The 18,946-nt window shown below is 43.6% G+C and overlaps 1 protein-coding gene across 3 annotated transcripts in view; it reads left to right on the top strand.

Moving 5' to 3' along the window:
* Nucleotides 1–18,946, top strand: part of si:dkey-100n23.5 (cyclic AMP receptor-like protein A) — a 117,109-nt gene that overhangs the window by 51,052 nt on the left and 47,111 nt on the right. For all 3 annotated transcript variants that reach the window (XM_046364775.1, XM_046364783.1, XM_046364793.1), the window contains exon 11: nucleotides 13,651–13,733. In XM_046364775.1, the coding sequence (XP_046220731.1) occupies nucleotides 13,651–13,733 (83 nt within the window). The remainder of the gene's footprint in view (nucleotides 1–13,650; nucleotides 13,734–18,946) is intronic.

The raw sequence follows: 18,946 nt of genomic DNA, 5'->3' as shown, positions 1-18,946 counted from the left end.
TTCTTCGGCTTGCAAGCCTCCCCCTTTTTCCTCCAAACATAAAGATAGTCATTATGGCCAAACAGTTCTATTTTTGTTTCATCAGACCAGAGGACATTTCTCCAAAAAGTACAATCTTTGTCCCCATGTGCAGTTGCAAACCGTAGTCTGGCTTTTTTATGGCGGATTTGGAGCAGTGGCTTCTTCCTTGCTGAGCGGACTTTCAGGTTATGTCGATATAGGACTCGTTTTACTGTGGATATAGATACTTTTTGTACCTGTTTCCTCCAGCATCTTCACAAGGTCCTTTGCTTTTGTTCGCTATTGATTTGCACTTTTCGCACCAAAGTACGTTCTTCTCTAGGAAACAGAATGCGTCTCCTTCCTGAGCAGAATGACGGCTGCGTGGTCCCATGGTGTTTATAGTTGCGTACTATTGTTTGTACAGATGAACGTGGTACATTCAGGCGTTTGGAAATTGCTCCCAAGGATGAACCAGACTTGTGGAGGTCTACAATTTGTTTTCTGAGGTCTTGGCTAATTTCCTTAGATTTTCCCATGATGTCGAGCAAAGAGGCACTGAGGTTGAAGGTAGGCCTTGAAATACAGCCACAGGTACACCTCCAATTGACTCAAATTATGTAAATTAGCCTTTTGGAAGCTTCTACAGCCATGACATAATTTTCTGGAATTTTCCAAGCTGTTTAAAGGCACAGTCAACTTAGTGTATGTAAACTTCTGACCCACTGGAATTGTGATTATAAGTTAAATAATCTGTCTGTAAACAAGTGTTTACAAATTACTTGTGTCATGCGCAAAGTACATGTCCTAAACGACTTGGCAAAACTATAGTTTGTTGACAAGAAATTTGTGGAGTGGTTGAAAATCTAGTTTTAATGACTCTAGCCTAAGTGTATGTAAACTTCTGACTTCAACTGTAAGTATTCAGACCCTTTACTCAGTACTTTGTTGAAGCACCTTTGGCTGTGATTACAGCCTTGAGTCTTCTTGGGTATGATGCTACAAGCTTGGCACACGTGTATTTCGGGATTTCTCCCATTTTTCTCTTCAGATCCTCTCAAGCTCTGTCAGTTAATAGCTCTGCACAGCTATTTTCAGGTTTCTCCAGAGATGTTAGATTGGGTCAAAGTCCGGGCTCTGGCTGGGCCACTCAAGGACATTCAAAGTCTTGTCCCAAAGCCACTCCTGCATTGTCTTGATAGGGCTGTTGTCCTGTTGGAAGGTGAACCTTCACCCCCAGTCTTAGGTCCTGAGCACTCTGAAGTAGATTTTCATCAAGGATCTCTGTGTACCTTTCTGCGTTCATCTTTCCCTCAATCCTGACTAGTTTTCCAGTCCCTTCCGCGGAAAAGCATCGTCACAGCACGATGCTGCCACCACCTGTCATGTGTGTTTTACTGAGGAGCTGAGTCCTTCTGGCCACTGCCGTATAGGCCTGATTGGTGGAGTGATGCACAGATGGCTGTCCTTCTGGAAGGTTTTCCTATCTCCACAGAGGAACTCTGTAGCTCTGTCAGACTGACCATTGGGTTCTTGGTCACCAAGGCCCTTCTCTCCTGATTGCTTAGTTTGGCAGGGCGGCCAGCTCTAGGAATAGTCTTGGTGGTTCCAAACTTCTTCCATAACAGATTGATGGAGGCCACTGTGTTCTTGGGGACCTTCAATGCTCCAGAAATGTTTTGGTACCTTTCCCCAGATCTGTGCCTCGACATAATCTTGTCTCAGCGCTCTATGGATCATTTCTTTGACCTCATTTACTTGTTTTTTTCTCTGACATGCACTGTTGACTGTGGGGATTTGTATAGACAGGTGTGTACCTTTCTAAATCATGTCCAATCAATTGAATTTACCCCAGGTGGACTCCAATCAAGCTGTAGAAACATCTCAAGGATGATCAATGGAAACAGCATGCACCTGTGCTCAATTTCAAGTCTCATAGCAAAAAGTCTGAACACTTAGTTATTTAATTTTTTTTCTTTTTTTTTATCCAAACTTTCTAAAAACCTGTTTTCTCTTTTGTCATTATGGGGTGTTTGTGTGTAGATTTATGAGGGGGAATAAACACTTGTATTCATTTTAGAATAAGGCTGTAATGTAACAAAAATGTGGAAAAAGTCAAGGGGTCTGAATACTTTCAAAATGCACTGTATATAGCATACTGTTGTATATAGTTTAACAAGTGGATTATTTTGCACTTAAGCCTAAGGTGTACTCCCGACCAAAAGCCTGTGATTTGTCTTAATCTATCAATGTGATTTTATTTGACTGAATTCATCTTTTGGTTAATTCTCTGTCTGGGAAAATAAGTGCAGGTGGTGTAGCTCATCTATTCGTTTGCTCATCTATCACTGATGAGAAACATTTAACCATAATGGAGCCTAAATCAAGTGTCGGCCTATTGTTTTCCTCGATCCCATAGGCCTTTAGGCAACTCCAAAGACAGCGGAGGTTGTGAAATATAACACCAGACTATTATTTTCTGTGGATATCATGATGAAGATGCCTTCAATGGAAGACCCTACGCCTGCTCCCTAACAAAGTGAAGTGAGGGTAGGAAAGAGATGACGATCGAAAGAACATGAGGCTGCCTTGGGCTCTTTCAAAATATCACCTATTTTTGAATATGTCAATGGTTCCACACTGCCATGATGCAAGTTGTGTGGGAAAAATAGTATTTTTCTTATTTTTTTATATTTCTTTATATTCTTAGCCTACTGTAAAATAAATGTGTGTTGACTGTGATCAGGGTAGCCTAAGAGTTGTCTGTTTAATTAACATCATAACTATTGATTTCATGTTCATGAATCAGCCATGAAGCATATAGGCTGCACAGTGTTCATGGATCAGCCATGTAGCATATAGGCTGCACAGTGTTCATGGATCAGCGATGAAGCATATAGGCTGCGCAGTGTTCATGGATCAGCCATGAAGCATATAGGCTGCACAGTGTTCATGGATCAGCCATGAAGCATATAGGCTGCACAGACCAGACATCATGCAACTGAAAATATGCTATTCTATTCATTTGAAAATTATTAGTCTTATGTTTCTTAGGACCTGAAAAAACAAATGAATAATGGATTGTGATTGTGTATATTCAATGGATTTATTAAAATAGATGTCCCCCCACATCGGCTCACTCCTAAACTTGCCGGCATGTGTACGGGAGATATAAGAAGCTTATCCTGGCAAGAGTAAGGTCGAATGGGACTTCATGAATTGGGCTCTAAAAAAAATGGGCTGTTTTTTTTTTCTTACAAGGCACCATACCGTAAAGTCTGTTTGTAAAGGGTATCTGTGTAACTCAACGCATGAATTAATCATCAGCTCTCACTCTCCCTCTATCTCTGTCTCTCTCTCTCACACACACACACACACACACACACACACACACACACACACACACACACACACACACACACACACACACACACACACACACACACACACACACACACACACACACACACACACACAGAATGAGCGTATGAATAAAGCAGCAGGCCAGGTTCATGGACATTAATATTTATGAGTGTTTATGCACGCGCTGTGTGATGTTCTAAAACAACACCCCCCCCCTCTCTCTCTTGCTGCTACCTAGCCACTGCTTTCTACTGTGTGTGTATGTGTGTGTACGTGTGTGTGTCAGCAGGTGTAAAACAGAGCCCCTGATGGGTATCTCAAACTGCTGCCTGTGGCCATTTCCCTCACTCTACTCTAGCCACCCTCAACTTTCTCTCTTTTCTCTCTCTCTCTCTCTCTCTCTCTCTCTCTCTCTCTCTCTCTCTCTCTCTCTCTCTCTCTCTCTCTCTCTCCCCCACTCTCTCTCTCTCTCGCTCTCTCCCCCACTCTGTCTCTCTCTTTCTCTCGCTCTCTCTTATCCTCTCTCTCTCTCTCTCTCTCTCTCTCTCTCTCTCTCTCTCTCTCTCTCTCTCTCTCTCGCTCTCTCCCCCACTCTGTCTCTCTCTCGCTCTCTCTCCCCCACTCTGTCTCTCTCTCTCTCTCTCTCTCTCTCTCTCTCTCCCTCTCTCTCTCTTTCTCTCTCTTTCTCTCCCTCTCTATTTTCTTTATTTTTTGCTCGGTCTCCCTCCTCCCTCTCTCGTTTCTCATCTCTCACACACTTGTGTGTGTTATTTCTCTCTTACTCACTCCATATGTCTCTCCTCCTCCCCCTCTCCCTTGTGTCTTTCTCTCTGGCTCTGTTTTGCTCTCTCTTTCACTCTCTCTCCCTCCCTCTCACTCACCCTCTCGTGGCAACATTCATACTTGGCTAATACGGTGGTTATCAGAGACTTGAATCGCAGTGCTGTGTCTGGGACACACACACTTAGACGCAAGGTCTACAACAAACGTGGGCTACACCCCACACACAGACAAGTGAGACGCAGGGCATTTGAAAGAGTGGACAAACGCACATGCGCTCACACACACACACACACACACACACACACACACACACACACACACACACACACACACACACACACACACACACACACACACACACACACACACACACACACACACACACACACAAAGGAACACACAGTGCTCTCAGAAATAAAATATTGGGAGCTTGTTCTTTATCTTTAATGGGTGTTTCTTTACTGTTCAGCAGTAGCTCTGCTTACAGTCACGAACACAGCTGCTGTGTTTGTATGCATATATTTGTTTGTGATGGAGCCGTAGAAGGCAGATGTTTTACGTGTCCCCAACCGATTGTATTTTTTTTTGTGCATTTTTTGTAACTTATTGTTTACTTGTTTTGTACATAATGTCGGCGCTACCGTCTTTTATGACTGAAAATGACATCAGGACTGCGATTACTGACCACGGACTGGCAGAATCCTTTTTTTCCTTGAACGAGCCTGACGTGAACAACATGCTGCTTTCTCTGGAACAGGCCCAGATCCCTGTGATTTCCCTGAAGAGGAGGTGGAGAAAAAGGGGCCAGAGGGCAGGCTGCCTTCTGAGAATTCATAGGTGATCTAATAAAACTCCACTTCCTTCCATTCTACTAGTAAGCATGCAATCTTTGGAGATTAAAATAGATGACCTACACAGAAGATTAAACTACCAACGGGACATTCAAAACTAGAAAATCTTATGCTTCACAGGGTCCTGGCTAAACGACGACACTATCAAAATACAGCTGGCTGGTTAAACGCTGTACCGGAAGGACAGAACAGCAGCGTCTGGCAGACTATGTATTTTTGTAATTAACAGCTGGTGCACAATATCTAAGGAAGTCTCAAGCTATTGCTCGCCTGAAGAAGAGTATCTCATGATAAGCTGTAGACCACACTATCTACCTATAGAGTTTTCATCTGTATTTTTCGTAGCTGTTTAGATACCACCACAGTCAGAGCCTGGCACTAAGACAGCATTGAATTAGCTGTGTTCCACCATAAGCAAACAAGAAAACGCTCACCCAGAGGTGGCGCTCCTAGTAGCCGGGAACTTTAATGTAGGGAAACTTAAATCCGTTTTACCAAATTTCTATCAGCATGTTAAATGTGCAACCAGAGGGGAAAAAAACTCTGGACCACCTTTACTCCACACACAGAGATGTATACAAAGCTCTGCCTCGCACTCCATTTGGCAAATCTGACCATAATTCTATCCCCCTGATTCCTGCTTGCAAATAAAAATTAAAGCAGGAAGCTCCAGTGACTAGATCAATAAAAAAGTGGTCAGATGAAGCAGATGCTGAACTTACAGGACTGTTTTGCTATCAAAGACTGGAATATGTTCCCGGGATTCCTCCGACGCCATTGAGGAGTACACCACATCAGTCACTGGCTTCATCAATAAGTGCATTGATGATGTCGTCCCCACAATGACCGTACGTACATACCCCAACAAGAAGCCATGGATTACAGGCAGCATCCTCACTGTGCGAAAGGCTGGAGCTGCCGCTTTCAAGGAGCAGGACTCTAACCTGGAAGCTTATAATAAATCCCGCTATGCCCTCCGACGAACCATCAAACAGGCAAAGTATCAATACAGGACTAAGATTGAATCATACTACACCAGTTCTGACGCTCGTTGGATGTGGCAGGGCTTGCAAACAGACTACAAAGGGAAGTACAGCTAGAGCTGCCCAGTGACACGAGCCTACCAGACAAGCTAAACTACTTCTATGATCACTTCGAGGCAAATAACGCTGTTCCGGAAGACTGTGTAATCACGCTCTCCGCAGAGAAGAAGCCGATGGGATTAAGACCTTTTAAACAGGTCAACATTCACAAGGCCACAGTGCCAGACGGATTACCAGGACGTGTACTGCGAGCAAACCCTAGACCCACTCCAATTTGTTATTTGTTGACTACAGTTCAGTGTTCAACACCATAGTTCCCTCAAAGCTCATCACTAAGCTAAGGACCCTGGGACTAAACAACTCCCTCTGCAACTGGATTCTGGACTTCCTGACGGGCACCACCAGGTGGTAAGGGTAGGTAACAACATATCCGCCACGCTGATCCTCATCACGGGGGCCCCTCAGGGGTGCGTGTTCAGTCCCATCCTGTACTCCCTGTTCACCCACGACTGCAAGGCCAGGCACGACTCCAACACCATCATTAAGTTTGCAGACAACGCAACAGTGGGAGGCCTGATCAATGACAAGACAGCCTATAGGTAGGAGGTCAGAGACCTAGCCGTGTGGTGCCAGGACAACAACCTCTCCCTTCAACGTGATCAAGACAAAGGAGATGATTGTGGACTACAGGAAAAAGAGGACCGCGCAGGCCCCATTCTCATTGACGGGGCTGCAGTGAAGCAGGTTGAGAGCTTCAAGTTCCTTGGTGTCTACATCACCAACAAACTAACATGGTCCAAGCACACCAAGACAGTTGTGAAGAGGTCACAACCAAACCTATTCCCCCTCAGGGGACTGAAAAGATTTGGCATGGGTCCTCAAAAGGTTCTACAGCTGCACCGTCGAGATCATCCTGACTGGTTGCATCACTGCCTGGTATGGCAACTGCTCGGCCTCTGACCGCAAGGCACTACAGAGGGTAATGCGAACGGCCCAGTTCTTCTTCTGTGCGTCATTACATTGGCTCTCTGTGCTCCATGTGTGGTAGAGCGAGAGAAGCTCTTATTAGGGTCAATCTATTTGAATTCAATCATTTTCTGACAGCACCCTTCCAGACATGTTTGCCCATGGAAGAAGTGTTCAGAAAGTGCCTTTTTGGACCTGAATGACAAAACCTTCAGGAGATAGAGGTGCTCAAAGTGGATCCATTTTGCATCCCCCGTCCTACCATGAGACATCCATGTCTTCATCACTGGAAAAGATAAACGGTTGAATTTGATATCATTTTGAAGCTGACACACAGGTGGCCAAAATATGGTACAATTTCTCAACAAAAAATGTTAATACAAGTTATGACATTGTTTTACCTTTTAATGTCAATTATCTAACAATGCATATTTGCACATGTTGTAGCTTAGACCATACTTTACATAATCGTTGGTGTTTGTGTTTTGGCCTCCATCGGTTGAGACAATATGCTCTAGAGTCTTGGTGGGTGTCAGGATTTGGCTGATAAATGTACTAAAAAGGGAATACAATTCAAATTTGACTTTCAAATGTTATTATATCAATCTCTACCGTGTATATGTTCCTGTGATGAAGACATGGATGTTTTACGGTATGGTGGGGTATGCAAAATGGGTCAACTTTGAGCACTTCCATCTCTTTAATGTTTTGTCATTCAGGTCCAAAAAGCCACTTTCTGATCACTTCTGCAACGGGCAAATATGTATGGAAGGTTTCGTTCAAATCAAAAGGGGTGCTATCAAAAAGTGATTGAATTCAAATGGATTTACCCATTACTGTGGCTAATGTGTGTCATTAACGGAGGGCCATCAGACTCTCAGCCATGCGCATAATTACTGTTTCATTATCCTCCGCTCCCGAGGAGCACCAGGCCTCTGACACGCGAGAGCTGTGATTAAAAACACCACATACATGGAAGATCTTTTAACACAAACATTGTGTAGTATTCTACTTAGTCCTGGTGTTTGATTTAAAAACCTAGGTGGTGTTGTGGTTGGTGGAGTATCACCTCCTTCGTCTTTCTCATGGTAATGTGTGTGTGTGTGTGCTCCAGCACAACAAGACCTCTGGGTTTAGGATTAGTTGGTCATGCCTGAGACAGTGTCAGGTAGAGTGGGGAGTAGAGACAGAGATGCCTAGCCCCATATGTTAAGGTCGGTCACCAGGGTCAGCGCACATTTTTCACATTGACTAAGTTGCCTGTTTTCAATCAGATCAAGCGTTACCCGGTGATAACAGACACCCGCATAGCGGATGTTTTGGCATGTCGGAGGTGGAACTGCGTTGGAGTAGTCAAATTGGTGTGTAGCTGCGCTTGCAATCATTGTCACGAAGCCACACCCGCCTACTCCTGCTAGAAGTGCGGAAGGAGAAAGTGTAGGCTGTATCGATATACAGTGCCTTGCGAAAGTATTCGGCCCCCTTGAACTTTTGACACATTTCAGGCTTCAAACATAAAGATATAAAACTGTATTTTTTTGTGAAGAATCAACAAGTGGGACACCATCATGAAGTGGAACAACATTTATTGGATATTTCAAACTTTTTTAACAAATCAAAAACTGAAAAATTGGGCGTGCAAAATTATTCAGCCCCCTTAAGTTAATACTTTGTAGCGCCACCTTTTGCTGCTATTACAGCTGTAAGTCGCTTGGGGTATGTCTCTATCAGTTTTGCACATCGAGAGACTGACATTTTTTCCCATTCCTCCTTGCAAAACAGCTCGAGCTCAGTGAGGTTGGATGGAGAGCATTTGTGAACAGCAGTTTTCAGTTCTTTCCACAGATTCTCGATTGGATTCAGGTCTGGACTTTGACTTGGCCATTCTAACACCTGGATATGTTTATTTTTTAACCATTCCATTGTAGATTTTGCTTTATGTTTTGGATCATTCTCTTGTTGGAAGACAAATCTCCGTCCCAGTCTCAGGTCTTTTGCAGACTCCATCAGGTTTTCTTCCAGAATGGTCCTGTATTTGGCTCCATCCATCTTCCCATCAATTTTAACCATCTTCCCTGTCCCTGCTGAAGAAAAGCAGGCCCAAACCATGATGCTGCCACCACCATGTTTGACAGTGGGGATGGTGTGTTCAGGGTGATGAGCTGTGTTGCTTTTACGCCAAACATAACGTTTTGCATTGTTGCCAAAAAGTTCAATTTTGGTTTCATCTGACCAGAGCACCTTCTTCCACATGTTTGGTGTGTCTCCCAGGTGGCTTGTGGCAAACTTTAAACAACACTTTTTATGGATATCTTTAAGAAATGGCTTTCTTCTTGCCACTCTTCCATAAAGGCCAGATTTGTGCAATATATGACTGATTGTTGTCCTATGGACAGAGTCTCCCACCTCAGCTGTAGATCTCTGCAGTTCATCTAGAGTGATCAAGGGCCTCTTGGCTGCATCTCTGATCAGTCCTCTCCTTGTATGAGCTGAAAGTTTAGAGGGACGGCCAGGTCTTGGTAGATTTGCAGTGGTCTGATACTCCTTCCATTTCAATATTATCGCTTGCACAGTGCTCCTTGGGATGTTTAAAGCTTGGGAAATCTTTTTGTATCCAAATCCGGCTTTAAACTTCTTCACAACAGTATCTCGGACCTGCCTGGTGTGTTCCTTGTTCTTCATGATGCTCTCTGCGCTTTTAACGGACCTCTGAGACTATCACAGTGCAGGTGCATTTATAAGGAGACTTGATTACACACAGGTGGATTGTATTTATCATCATTAGTCATTTAGGTCAACATTGGATCATTCAGAGATCCTCACTGAACTTCTGGAGAGAGTTTGCTGCACTGAAAGTAAAGGGGCTGAATAATTTTGCACGCCCAATTTTTCAGTTTTTGATTTCTTACAAAAAGTTTGAAATATCCAATAAATGTCGTTCCACTTCATGATTGTGTCCCACTTGTTGTTGATTCTTCACAAAAAAATACAGTTTTATATCTTTATGTTTGAAGCGTGAAATGTGGCAAAAGGTCGCAAAGTTCAAGGGGGCCGAATACTTTCGCAAGGCACTGTAATTATGCTAAAATGTAAAAATTATTAAACTAAATAAGGGGTTTTATCATCCTAATGGAGGTGTAGATTACGCCTGTCATCCTAACGGAGGTGTAGATTACGCCTGTCATCCTAATGGAGGTGTAGATTACGCCTGTCATCCTAACGGAGGTGTAGATTACGCCTGTCATCCTAACGGAGGTGTAGATTACGCCTGTCATCCTAACGGAGGTGTAGATTACGCCTGTCATCCTAACGGAGGTGTAGATTACGCCTGTCATCCTAACGGAGGTGTAACGGATTACGCCTGTCATCCTAACGGAGGTGTAGATTACGCCTGTCATCCTAACGGAGGTGTAGATTACGCCTGTCATCCTAACGGAGGTGGAGCCTGTGTAGATTACGCCTGTCATCTAACTAACGGAGGTGTAGATTACGCCTGTCATCTGTCATCCTAACGGAGGTGTAGATTACGCCTGTCATCCTAACGGAGGTGTAGATTACGCCTGTCATCCTAACGGAGGTGTAGATTACGCCTGTCATCCTAACGGAGGTGTAGATTACGCCTGTCATCCTAACGGAGGTGTAGATTACGCCTGTCATCCTAACGGAGGTGTAGATTACGCCTGTCATCCTAACGGAGGTGTAGATTACGCCGCCTGTCATCCTAACGGAGGTGTAGATTACGCCTGTCATCCTAACGGACGGAGGTGTCATCCTAACGGAGGTTACGCCTGTCATCCTAACGGAGGTGTAGATTACGCCTGTCATCCTAACGGAGGTGTAGATTACGCCTGTCATCCTAACGGAGGTGTAGATTACGCCTGTCATCCTAACGGAGGTGTAGATTACGCCTGTCATCCTAACGGAGGTGTAGATTACGCCTGTCATCCTAACGGAGGTGTAGATTACGCCTGTCATCCTAACGGAGGTGTAGATTACGCCTGTCATCCTAACGGAGGTGTAGATTACGCCTGTCATCCTAGCGGAGGTGTAGATTACGCCTGTCATCCTAGCGGAGGTGTAGATTACGTCTGTCATCCTAGCGGAGGTGTAGATTACGTCTGTCATCCTAGCGGAGGTGTAGATTACGTCTGTCATCCTAGCGGAGGTGTAGATTACGTCTGTCATCCTAACTGAGGTGTAGATTACGTCTGTCATCCTAATTGAGGTGTAGATTACGTCTGTCATTCTAATTGAGGTGTAGATTACGTCTGTCATCCTAATTGAGGTGTAGATTACGTCTATCATCCTAATTGAGGTGTAGCATACATCTCACATTCCAGTGTTTCAACTTGTTAACAAGGCTGCATGGGATTTCTGTTAATGCGACTCCATGCAGCCATTGGCAATGTCCGCTTTAGGTATAATGCCAGGAGCCACTTGTAGATTTGACGGCTCTAACAAAGTTCCGACACCGTCTAAACAACGGCTATGCGGATGTTGGCTAAAGCGGATCTGATTGAATCGATCCCTAAACAGCTAAACCCGCATTCCATTTATTTATGCAGAAAATGTACCACAACGCTGTGGGAGCTTAGAAGCTTTTTCTCCAAAATCCCCCACCAACGAGATCACACACACACAGGCGAGATCAAATACCACCGGGGGGCTCTCGTGATTTTCATTTGAATTGTTTAAAAGGCGTGCGTTAGCGCGAGCACGCCTTGGGATCTGTCTAGTGAGTAATTAATTTTTTGCCTGGTTGGAAGAGTCTGGAGGCTCGTGGGTCTGTCTCGTGGTGGAGGGAGTGTGTGTGTGTGTGTGTGTGTGTGTGTGTGTGTGTGTGTGTGTGTGTGTGTGTGTGTGTGTGTGTGTGTGTGTGTGTGTGTGTGTGTGTGTGTGTGTGTGTGTGTGTGTGTGTGTGTGTGTGTGTGTGTGTGTGGATGGAGAGAGAGAGAGAAATAGAGAGAGGAGGGGCGCTGGCCAGACTCCCCGCGTACTTAGGAGAAAAAAAGCAATTCAGCAGCAAATCGATTGTGAGCCCTGTCTACTTCCGGCAGCTACAGTCCTCAGTCTACCGGGAATTGAATAACGGACTGTCAAAGCTTTCCACCAGGGAACTTCCAAACCGTTACCATTTATAGCAAAGTTTAGAATTCATTAAATAATGTCATTTTTTTGTTAGAATCTTATTAATTGCATTTATTTGATTTTATAGGCTGTGTAATTTAAAATTCCTTGTCCGATCTGGTCAAAAGTGTCTCTACTTCTTTGTATTTAGTTCACCTGGAAACACAGATTTTTCATTAAAGGAACAATTTGCACACACATACAACTCCCTTTCTCCTGTGTGTGTGTGTGTGTGTGTGTGTGTGTGTGTGTGTGTGTGTGTGTGTGTGTGTGTGTGTGTGTGTGTGTGTGTGTGTGTGTGTGTGCGTGTGCGTGTGTGCGTGTACATATATGTGAAACACCAGGTGGTGCTGACACGAGACAGAACCTCTTGTGTTGCCACTTTTGATGTCGGGCAGGGAGATGGTGCTCTCTCTCTATTTTTATCTCTCTCTCTCACTTTCCCATAAGATTTGGCCAACTGTGTCAGTCTCCTGTGGATCCAAAATCTAGACTTTCTCTCATCTGAAGTCTCAAAGCTTTCCACCACAGAACTTCCAACCCCTTGCCATTTATATTAAAGTTTACAATTCATGAAATCGTTATTTTGTTTGTTTTAATCATGTTCATTTCATTTATCTGATTTGATTGGCGGTGTCATTTAAAATTCCTTGTCAGATGATCTCTGCTTCTCTGCATTTAGTTCACGTGGAAACACCAAAACAATTGGCGCACATATACAGCTAAACTAAGTATAAACAAACATAGATTCTGTTTGTTTTTGTCTTACCCACACCTTTCACACACCTTTTCTCCCTGTCTGATCTCTCACAAAGTAACACAACAGTGTGTGTGTGTGTGTGTGTGTGTGTGTAGTGTTTTGTTTAACTATCCTTGTGGGTACCAGAAGTCCTCACAAAGAAAATTGGGACAAGTGGGGACATTTTGCATGTTCCCCATGAGGAAAAATGCTATTTTAGGCTTAGGGGTTAGGTTTAGGGTCAGGGTTGCAATTAGGGTTAGAATTCAGTTTAGGGTTAGGTATGGGTTAAGGTTATGGTTAGGTTAGGGTTAGATTTAGGGTTAGGAGTTACGGAAAATAGGTTTTTGGACGGGAATCAATTATTTGGTCCCCACAAGTATAGCGATACAAAACTGTGTGTGTGTGTGTGTGTGTGTGTGTGTGTGTGTGTGTGTGTGTGTGTGTGTGTGTGTGTGTGTGTGTGTGTGTGTGTGTGTGTGTGTGTGTGTGTGTGTGTGTGTGTGTGTGTGTGTGTGTGTGTGTGTGTGTGTGTGTGTGTGTGTGTGTGTGTGCGCGTGCACACGTATGTGAAACACCAGGTGGTGCTGACACGAGACAGAACCTCTTGTGTTGGCACTTTTGATGTTGCCAGGGAGATGGCTCTCTCTTTCTCTTTCCCATAGGAAATGGCCAACTGTCAGTCTCCTCTTGATACAAAATCTCGACTTTATCTATCACTCCTCTGAAATAGTATGTGTGTGAAGTATTTATTTAAACGCTATCTCTGTTTCTCCAGGTGTCTTTGGCTGAGGAGATAAAGCCGTTGAAGTGGTATCCATCTGTTTATCTCCTGGTGTCTCTGTTCCCCCTCATCAACAGGTAAGACACACACAGACGAACCAGAGATTGTCATTGTCGAGACAGTGTGTGTCTTTTTCAGCATTTTAAGCATGTCTGGTTCCATCCCTAGTGTATGTCCAGTCACACATTTGGCTTCCACTCCTATCCTCCTGTCACATTTTTAGGCCTTTTTTTAAATACATTGACAAGAGTTTAAGGAGATTCTCCAGAGGTATAAAAAAATCCTGAGGTCAGGATGCAGTTTTAGTGTAATGTAAACATGCACACTTTTCATATCTCGACCGTTACCCCCAGAGGTCGCCGACAACACTTGCCTGACAGTTGCCCCTCTCAAAGCAGGGCAGTGTAAACAGGAATTGTCTCGTTGAGCCCATCACTCCTACAGTATAAATGACAGAGCAATGTTTTTCAAACAGCTGAAATGTATAGGCATTTCTTAATATTAGTGACTTGTTGTATTGAGTTTTGGTCAGAAATTGCAGTGAAAGACCATATCTCAGAAGTTGATGCTGTAACTTTAAGGGAATCTCAGAACACCATAATTGAATTAAATTCAAAAGCAAGCAGGAACGCAAGCATTAACTGCCCAGTGAATTAACATTTTTAGTCGCAATTTGCTTATTTTCATGTATTTGATTCAATGAGGCATGGTTTGTTCTATGGTAGGCTGAAAAGAAATCTAGCTGTGATTCAGCTAACTAGCTGTCTAACTTAGAGAGTAAGTTAGTTTGTGAGGAGGATAAAAACATTCTGTTTAGCTTACTACCTACCAGTACCAGTCAAACGTTTGGACACACCTACTCATTCCAGGGTTTTTCTTTATTTTTACTATGTTCTACATTGTAGAATAATAGGTAAGACATCACAACTATGAAATAATGCATAGGGAATCATGTAGTAAACAAAAAAGTGTTAAACAAATAAATAAATAAAAATATATAGCCACCCTTTGTCTTGATGACAGCTCTGCACACTCTTGAAATTCTCTCAACCAGCTTCATGAGGCAGTCTGGAATGCATTTCAATTAACAGGTGTGCCTTGTTAATTTGTGCAATTTCTTTAATTCTTAATTTATTTGAGACAATCAGTTGTGACAAGGTAGGGGTGGTATACAGAAGATAGCCCTATTTGGTAAAAGACCGTGTCCATATTATGCCAAGACATCTCAAGTAAGCAAAGATAAATGACAGTCCGTTACTTTAAGACAAGTTCATTTAATCCGGAAAATCTCAAGAACTTTGAAAGTTAAGTGCAGTCGCAAAAACCATCAAGCGCTATGGTGAAACTGGCTGTCATGAGGACCGCCACAGGAAAAGAAGACCCAGAGTTACCTCTGCTGCAGAGGATAAGTTCATTAGAGTTACCAGCCTCAGAATTTGCAGCCCAATTAAATGTTTCACAGAGATCAAGTAACAGACACATCTCAACATCAACTGTTCAGAGGAGGCTGCATCAATCAGGCCATCATGGTCAAATTGCTGCAAAGACACCTCTACTAAAGGACACCAATAAGAAGAAGAGACTTGCTTGGGCATTGAAACCCGAGCAATGGACATTAGACCGGTGGAAATCTGTCCTTTGGTCTGATGAGCCCAAATTTTGGGTCCAACCACCATGTCTTTGTGAGACGTGGAGTAGGTGAACGGATGATCTCTGCATGTGTAGTTCCCACCGTGAAGCATGGAGGAGGAGTTTTGGAAAAGCATTCCAGGTGAAGCTGGTTGGGAGAATGCCAAGAGTGTGCAAATCTGTCATCAAGGCAAATGTTGACTACTTTGAAGAATCTGAAATATAAAATATTTGGATTTGTTTAACACTTCTTTGGTTACTACATGATTCCATAGTTTGATGTCTTCACTGTTATTCTACAATGTAGTAATAGTAAAACTAAAGCAAAATCCTTGAATGAGTAGGTGTGTCCAAACTTTGGACACACCTACTTTGGTACTGTAGCTCTGTATCGTATGTATGACACTGTATGATAATGTTACTGTGGACTGGTACTGTAGCTCTGTATCGTATGTATGACACTGTATGATAATGTTACTGTGGACTGGTACTGTAGCTCTGTATCGTATGTATGACACTGTATGATAATGTTACTGTGGACTGGTACTGTAGCTCTGTATCGTATGTATGACACTGTATGATAATGTTACTGTGGACTGGTACTGTAGCTCTGTATCGTATGTATGACACTGTATGATAATGTTACTGTGGACTGGTACTGTAGCTCTCTGTATGACACTGTATGATAATGTTACTGTGGACTGGTACAGCTCTGTCGTATGTATGACACTGTATGATAATGTTACTGTGGACTGGTACTGTAGCTCTGTATCGTATGTATGACACTGTATGATAATGTTACTGTGGACTGGTACTGTAGCTCTGTATCGTATGTATGACACTGTATGATAATGTTACTGTGGACTGGTACTGTAGCTCTGTATCGTATGTATGACACTGTATGATAATGTTACTGTGGACTGGTACTGATAATGCTCTGACTATCGTATGTATGACACTGTATGATAATGTTACTGTGGACTGGTACTGTAGCTCTGTATCGTATGTATGACACTGTATGATAATGTTACTGTGGACTGGTACTGTAGCTCTCTGTATCGTATGTAGCTCTGTATCGTATGTATGACACTGTATGATAATGTTACTGTGGACTGGTACTGTAGCTCTGTATCGTATGTATGACACTGTATGATAATGTTACTGTGGACTGGTACTGTAGCTCTGTATCGTATGTATGACACTGTATGATAATGTTACTGTGGACTGGTACTGTAGCTCTGTATCGTATGTATGACACTGTATGATAATGTTACTGTGGACTGGTACTGTAGCTCTGTATCGTATGTATGACACTGTATGATAATGTTACTGTGGACTGGTACTGTAGCTCTGTATCGTATGTATGACACTGTATGATAATGTTACTGTGGACTGGTACTGTAGCTCTGTATCGTATGTATGACACTGTATGATAATGTTACTTGATATTTATATGAGAGGGTTACAATTGTAATTTTTGCTATGCTGGAAGTTACTTGATGACGCAAATGTTGTTAGCTAACGTTAGTTAGCTACCAGCTGTGCCACTTTGGCTGTGTTATTGTCTTGCAGTTAAATTTGTGCATGGACGAGAAAATACACCATGCTTGTGAATTGTTGCAATTTTCAAGATTGTTTTATGGTTTTGTTGCATTAATCAAGACTGTAATATGGGAGATGCATGAAAAGGTGCTTGCATAGCTAGCTATTTGAATGGTTTACATACGTCCACTTCAGTTACACTACACGTGTCGCAGCGCCATCAGTCATTTTCTACCTGCTACACAGAGCATGCTGTTTGAGGGCAGAGTGGAAGAGCAGCTTTAATAGATTTCATCGACTATGCATAAATACAGTAGCTTTGGTCCAGTTTTCACAAAGCTACTCATTGAATTGTTGCTAGTGGTTGTGCTAAATGATCCTTTAAGTTGTTTTTGTTTACATTGTAAACATCGTCAATGTAGCTAGCTAGCTAGAGTTTCTGCTAGCTAGTAGCTTCTTGACTTCATCAATGTCAGTAAAATAACCAGTGGTGTATAGTAGAGGCCATATGCATATTCACTAGAATGCTAGAGTGAACGCACGCGTCAGCCATCAAGAATTGAACAATAGCGATCCTTGAGCTTGGACGCTGCAATTGGATGCGATGCATCACGAGCGCAACGTATAGCAGCTTTTATTCATTTCAAAGGAAGCATCTCCTCAATGGATGAAGGCCGGACGCTCGATGGCTGTAGTGTAGCAGGGCCATTAACCTACTGGCTACCTGTGACATTTACGGTACATTTGAGCTTCGAAGCGAGAACATCACTCGAACCCTCTCTCAGCTCGTGACATTCCCGTTGCTAATGTAAATTGAAAAGTGGATGTACATATTATGTAAATTGAATCTCATCCCGATACCTCTACTTCAACTTTATCTCTCTGTCCCTCTATCTTTCCTTCTTTCCATTGCCCTCAAACACCCCTCTCCCTTTCTCTGCCTTTATAAATAGACTGCTGAAAGATTCAGATTCTAAAGAGCACAGAGCTTTGTGCCTTAGGCAAACTGTGTGTTTGTGTTTGAACACTTAAATTAGTAAATTAGTTTTACTCTCCCAACTGTGATTTTTAGTTCCTGGAGGAGTGTATTTGTTTGTGTGTGTTTGCAAATACTACTAACGCCCATCAGTGCCATTTATTTACAGAGCGCAGTTGCCGTGACTCAATGGTCACGTGGAATTTGAATGCGGTCATGACTAATGACCGCTGGTGTGGCGGCAATACGGTCACTGTAACAGCCCTGATGGTAAAAGTTCCACCTCTCCGTCCCTTTCTCCCTCATTCTCTACCTCCATTCTTTCTTCCCTACTTCTCTCTCTCTACCTCAATCTCTCCCACCCTCTGTCCCTCAATCTCTCCCTCTCTCTGTCCCTCAATCTCTCCCTCTCTCTGTCCCTCAATCTCTCCCTCCCTCTCTCCCTCAATCTGTCCCTCTCTCTGTCCCTCTCTCTGTCCCTCTCTCTGTCCCTCTCTGTCCCTCAATCTGTCCCTCAATCTGTCCCTCTCTCTGTCCCTCAATCTGTCCCTCTCTCTGTCCTCTCTCTCTCTCTCTCTCCCTCTCTGTCTCTCTCTCTGTCCCTCAATCTCTCCCTCTCTCTGTACATCCCTCTCTCCCTCTCTCTGTCCCTCCCTCTCTCTGTCCCTCAATCTCTCCTTCTCTCTGTTCCTCAATCTCTCCTTCTCTCTGTCCCTCAATCTCTCCCTCTTTCTGTCCCTCTCTCTGTCCCTCAATCTGTCCCTCTCTCTGTCCCTCAATCTCTCCCTCTTTCTGTCCCTCAATCTCTCCCTCTCTCTGTCCCTCAATCTGTCCCTCTCTCTGTCCCTCAATCTGTCCCTCTCTCTGTCCCTCAATCTGTCCCTCTCTCTGTCCCTCAATCTCTCCCTCTTTCTGTCCCTCAATCTCTCTTTCTCTCTGTCCCTCAATCTCTCCCTCTCTCTGTCCCTCTCTCTGTCCCTCAATCTGTCCCTCTCTCTGTCCCTCAATCTGTCCCTCTCTCTCTCTCTCTCCCTCTCTGTCTCTCTCTCTGTCCCTCAATCTCTCCCTCTCTCTGTCCCTCCCTCTTTCCCTCTCTCTGTCCCTCCCTCTCTCCCTCTCTCTGTCCCTCCCTCTCTCTGTCCC

Source organism: Oncorhynchus gorbuscha, linkage group LG01, assembly GCF_021184085.1.
Source record: "Oncorhynchus gorbuscha isolate QuinsamMale2020 ecotype Even-year linkage group LG01, OgorEven_v1.0, whole genome shotgun sequence".
In the NCBI taxonomy this organism is placed as follows: Eukaryota; Metazoa; Chordata; class Actinopteri; order Salmoniformes; family Salmonidae; genus Oncorhynchus; species Oncorhynchus gorbuscha.
The sequence above is the reverse complement of the archived record's forward strand: the minus strand, read 5'-3'. Positions and strand labels throughout refer to the sequence as shown.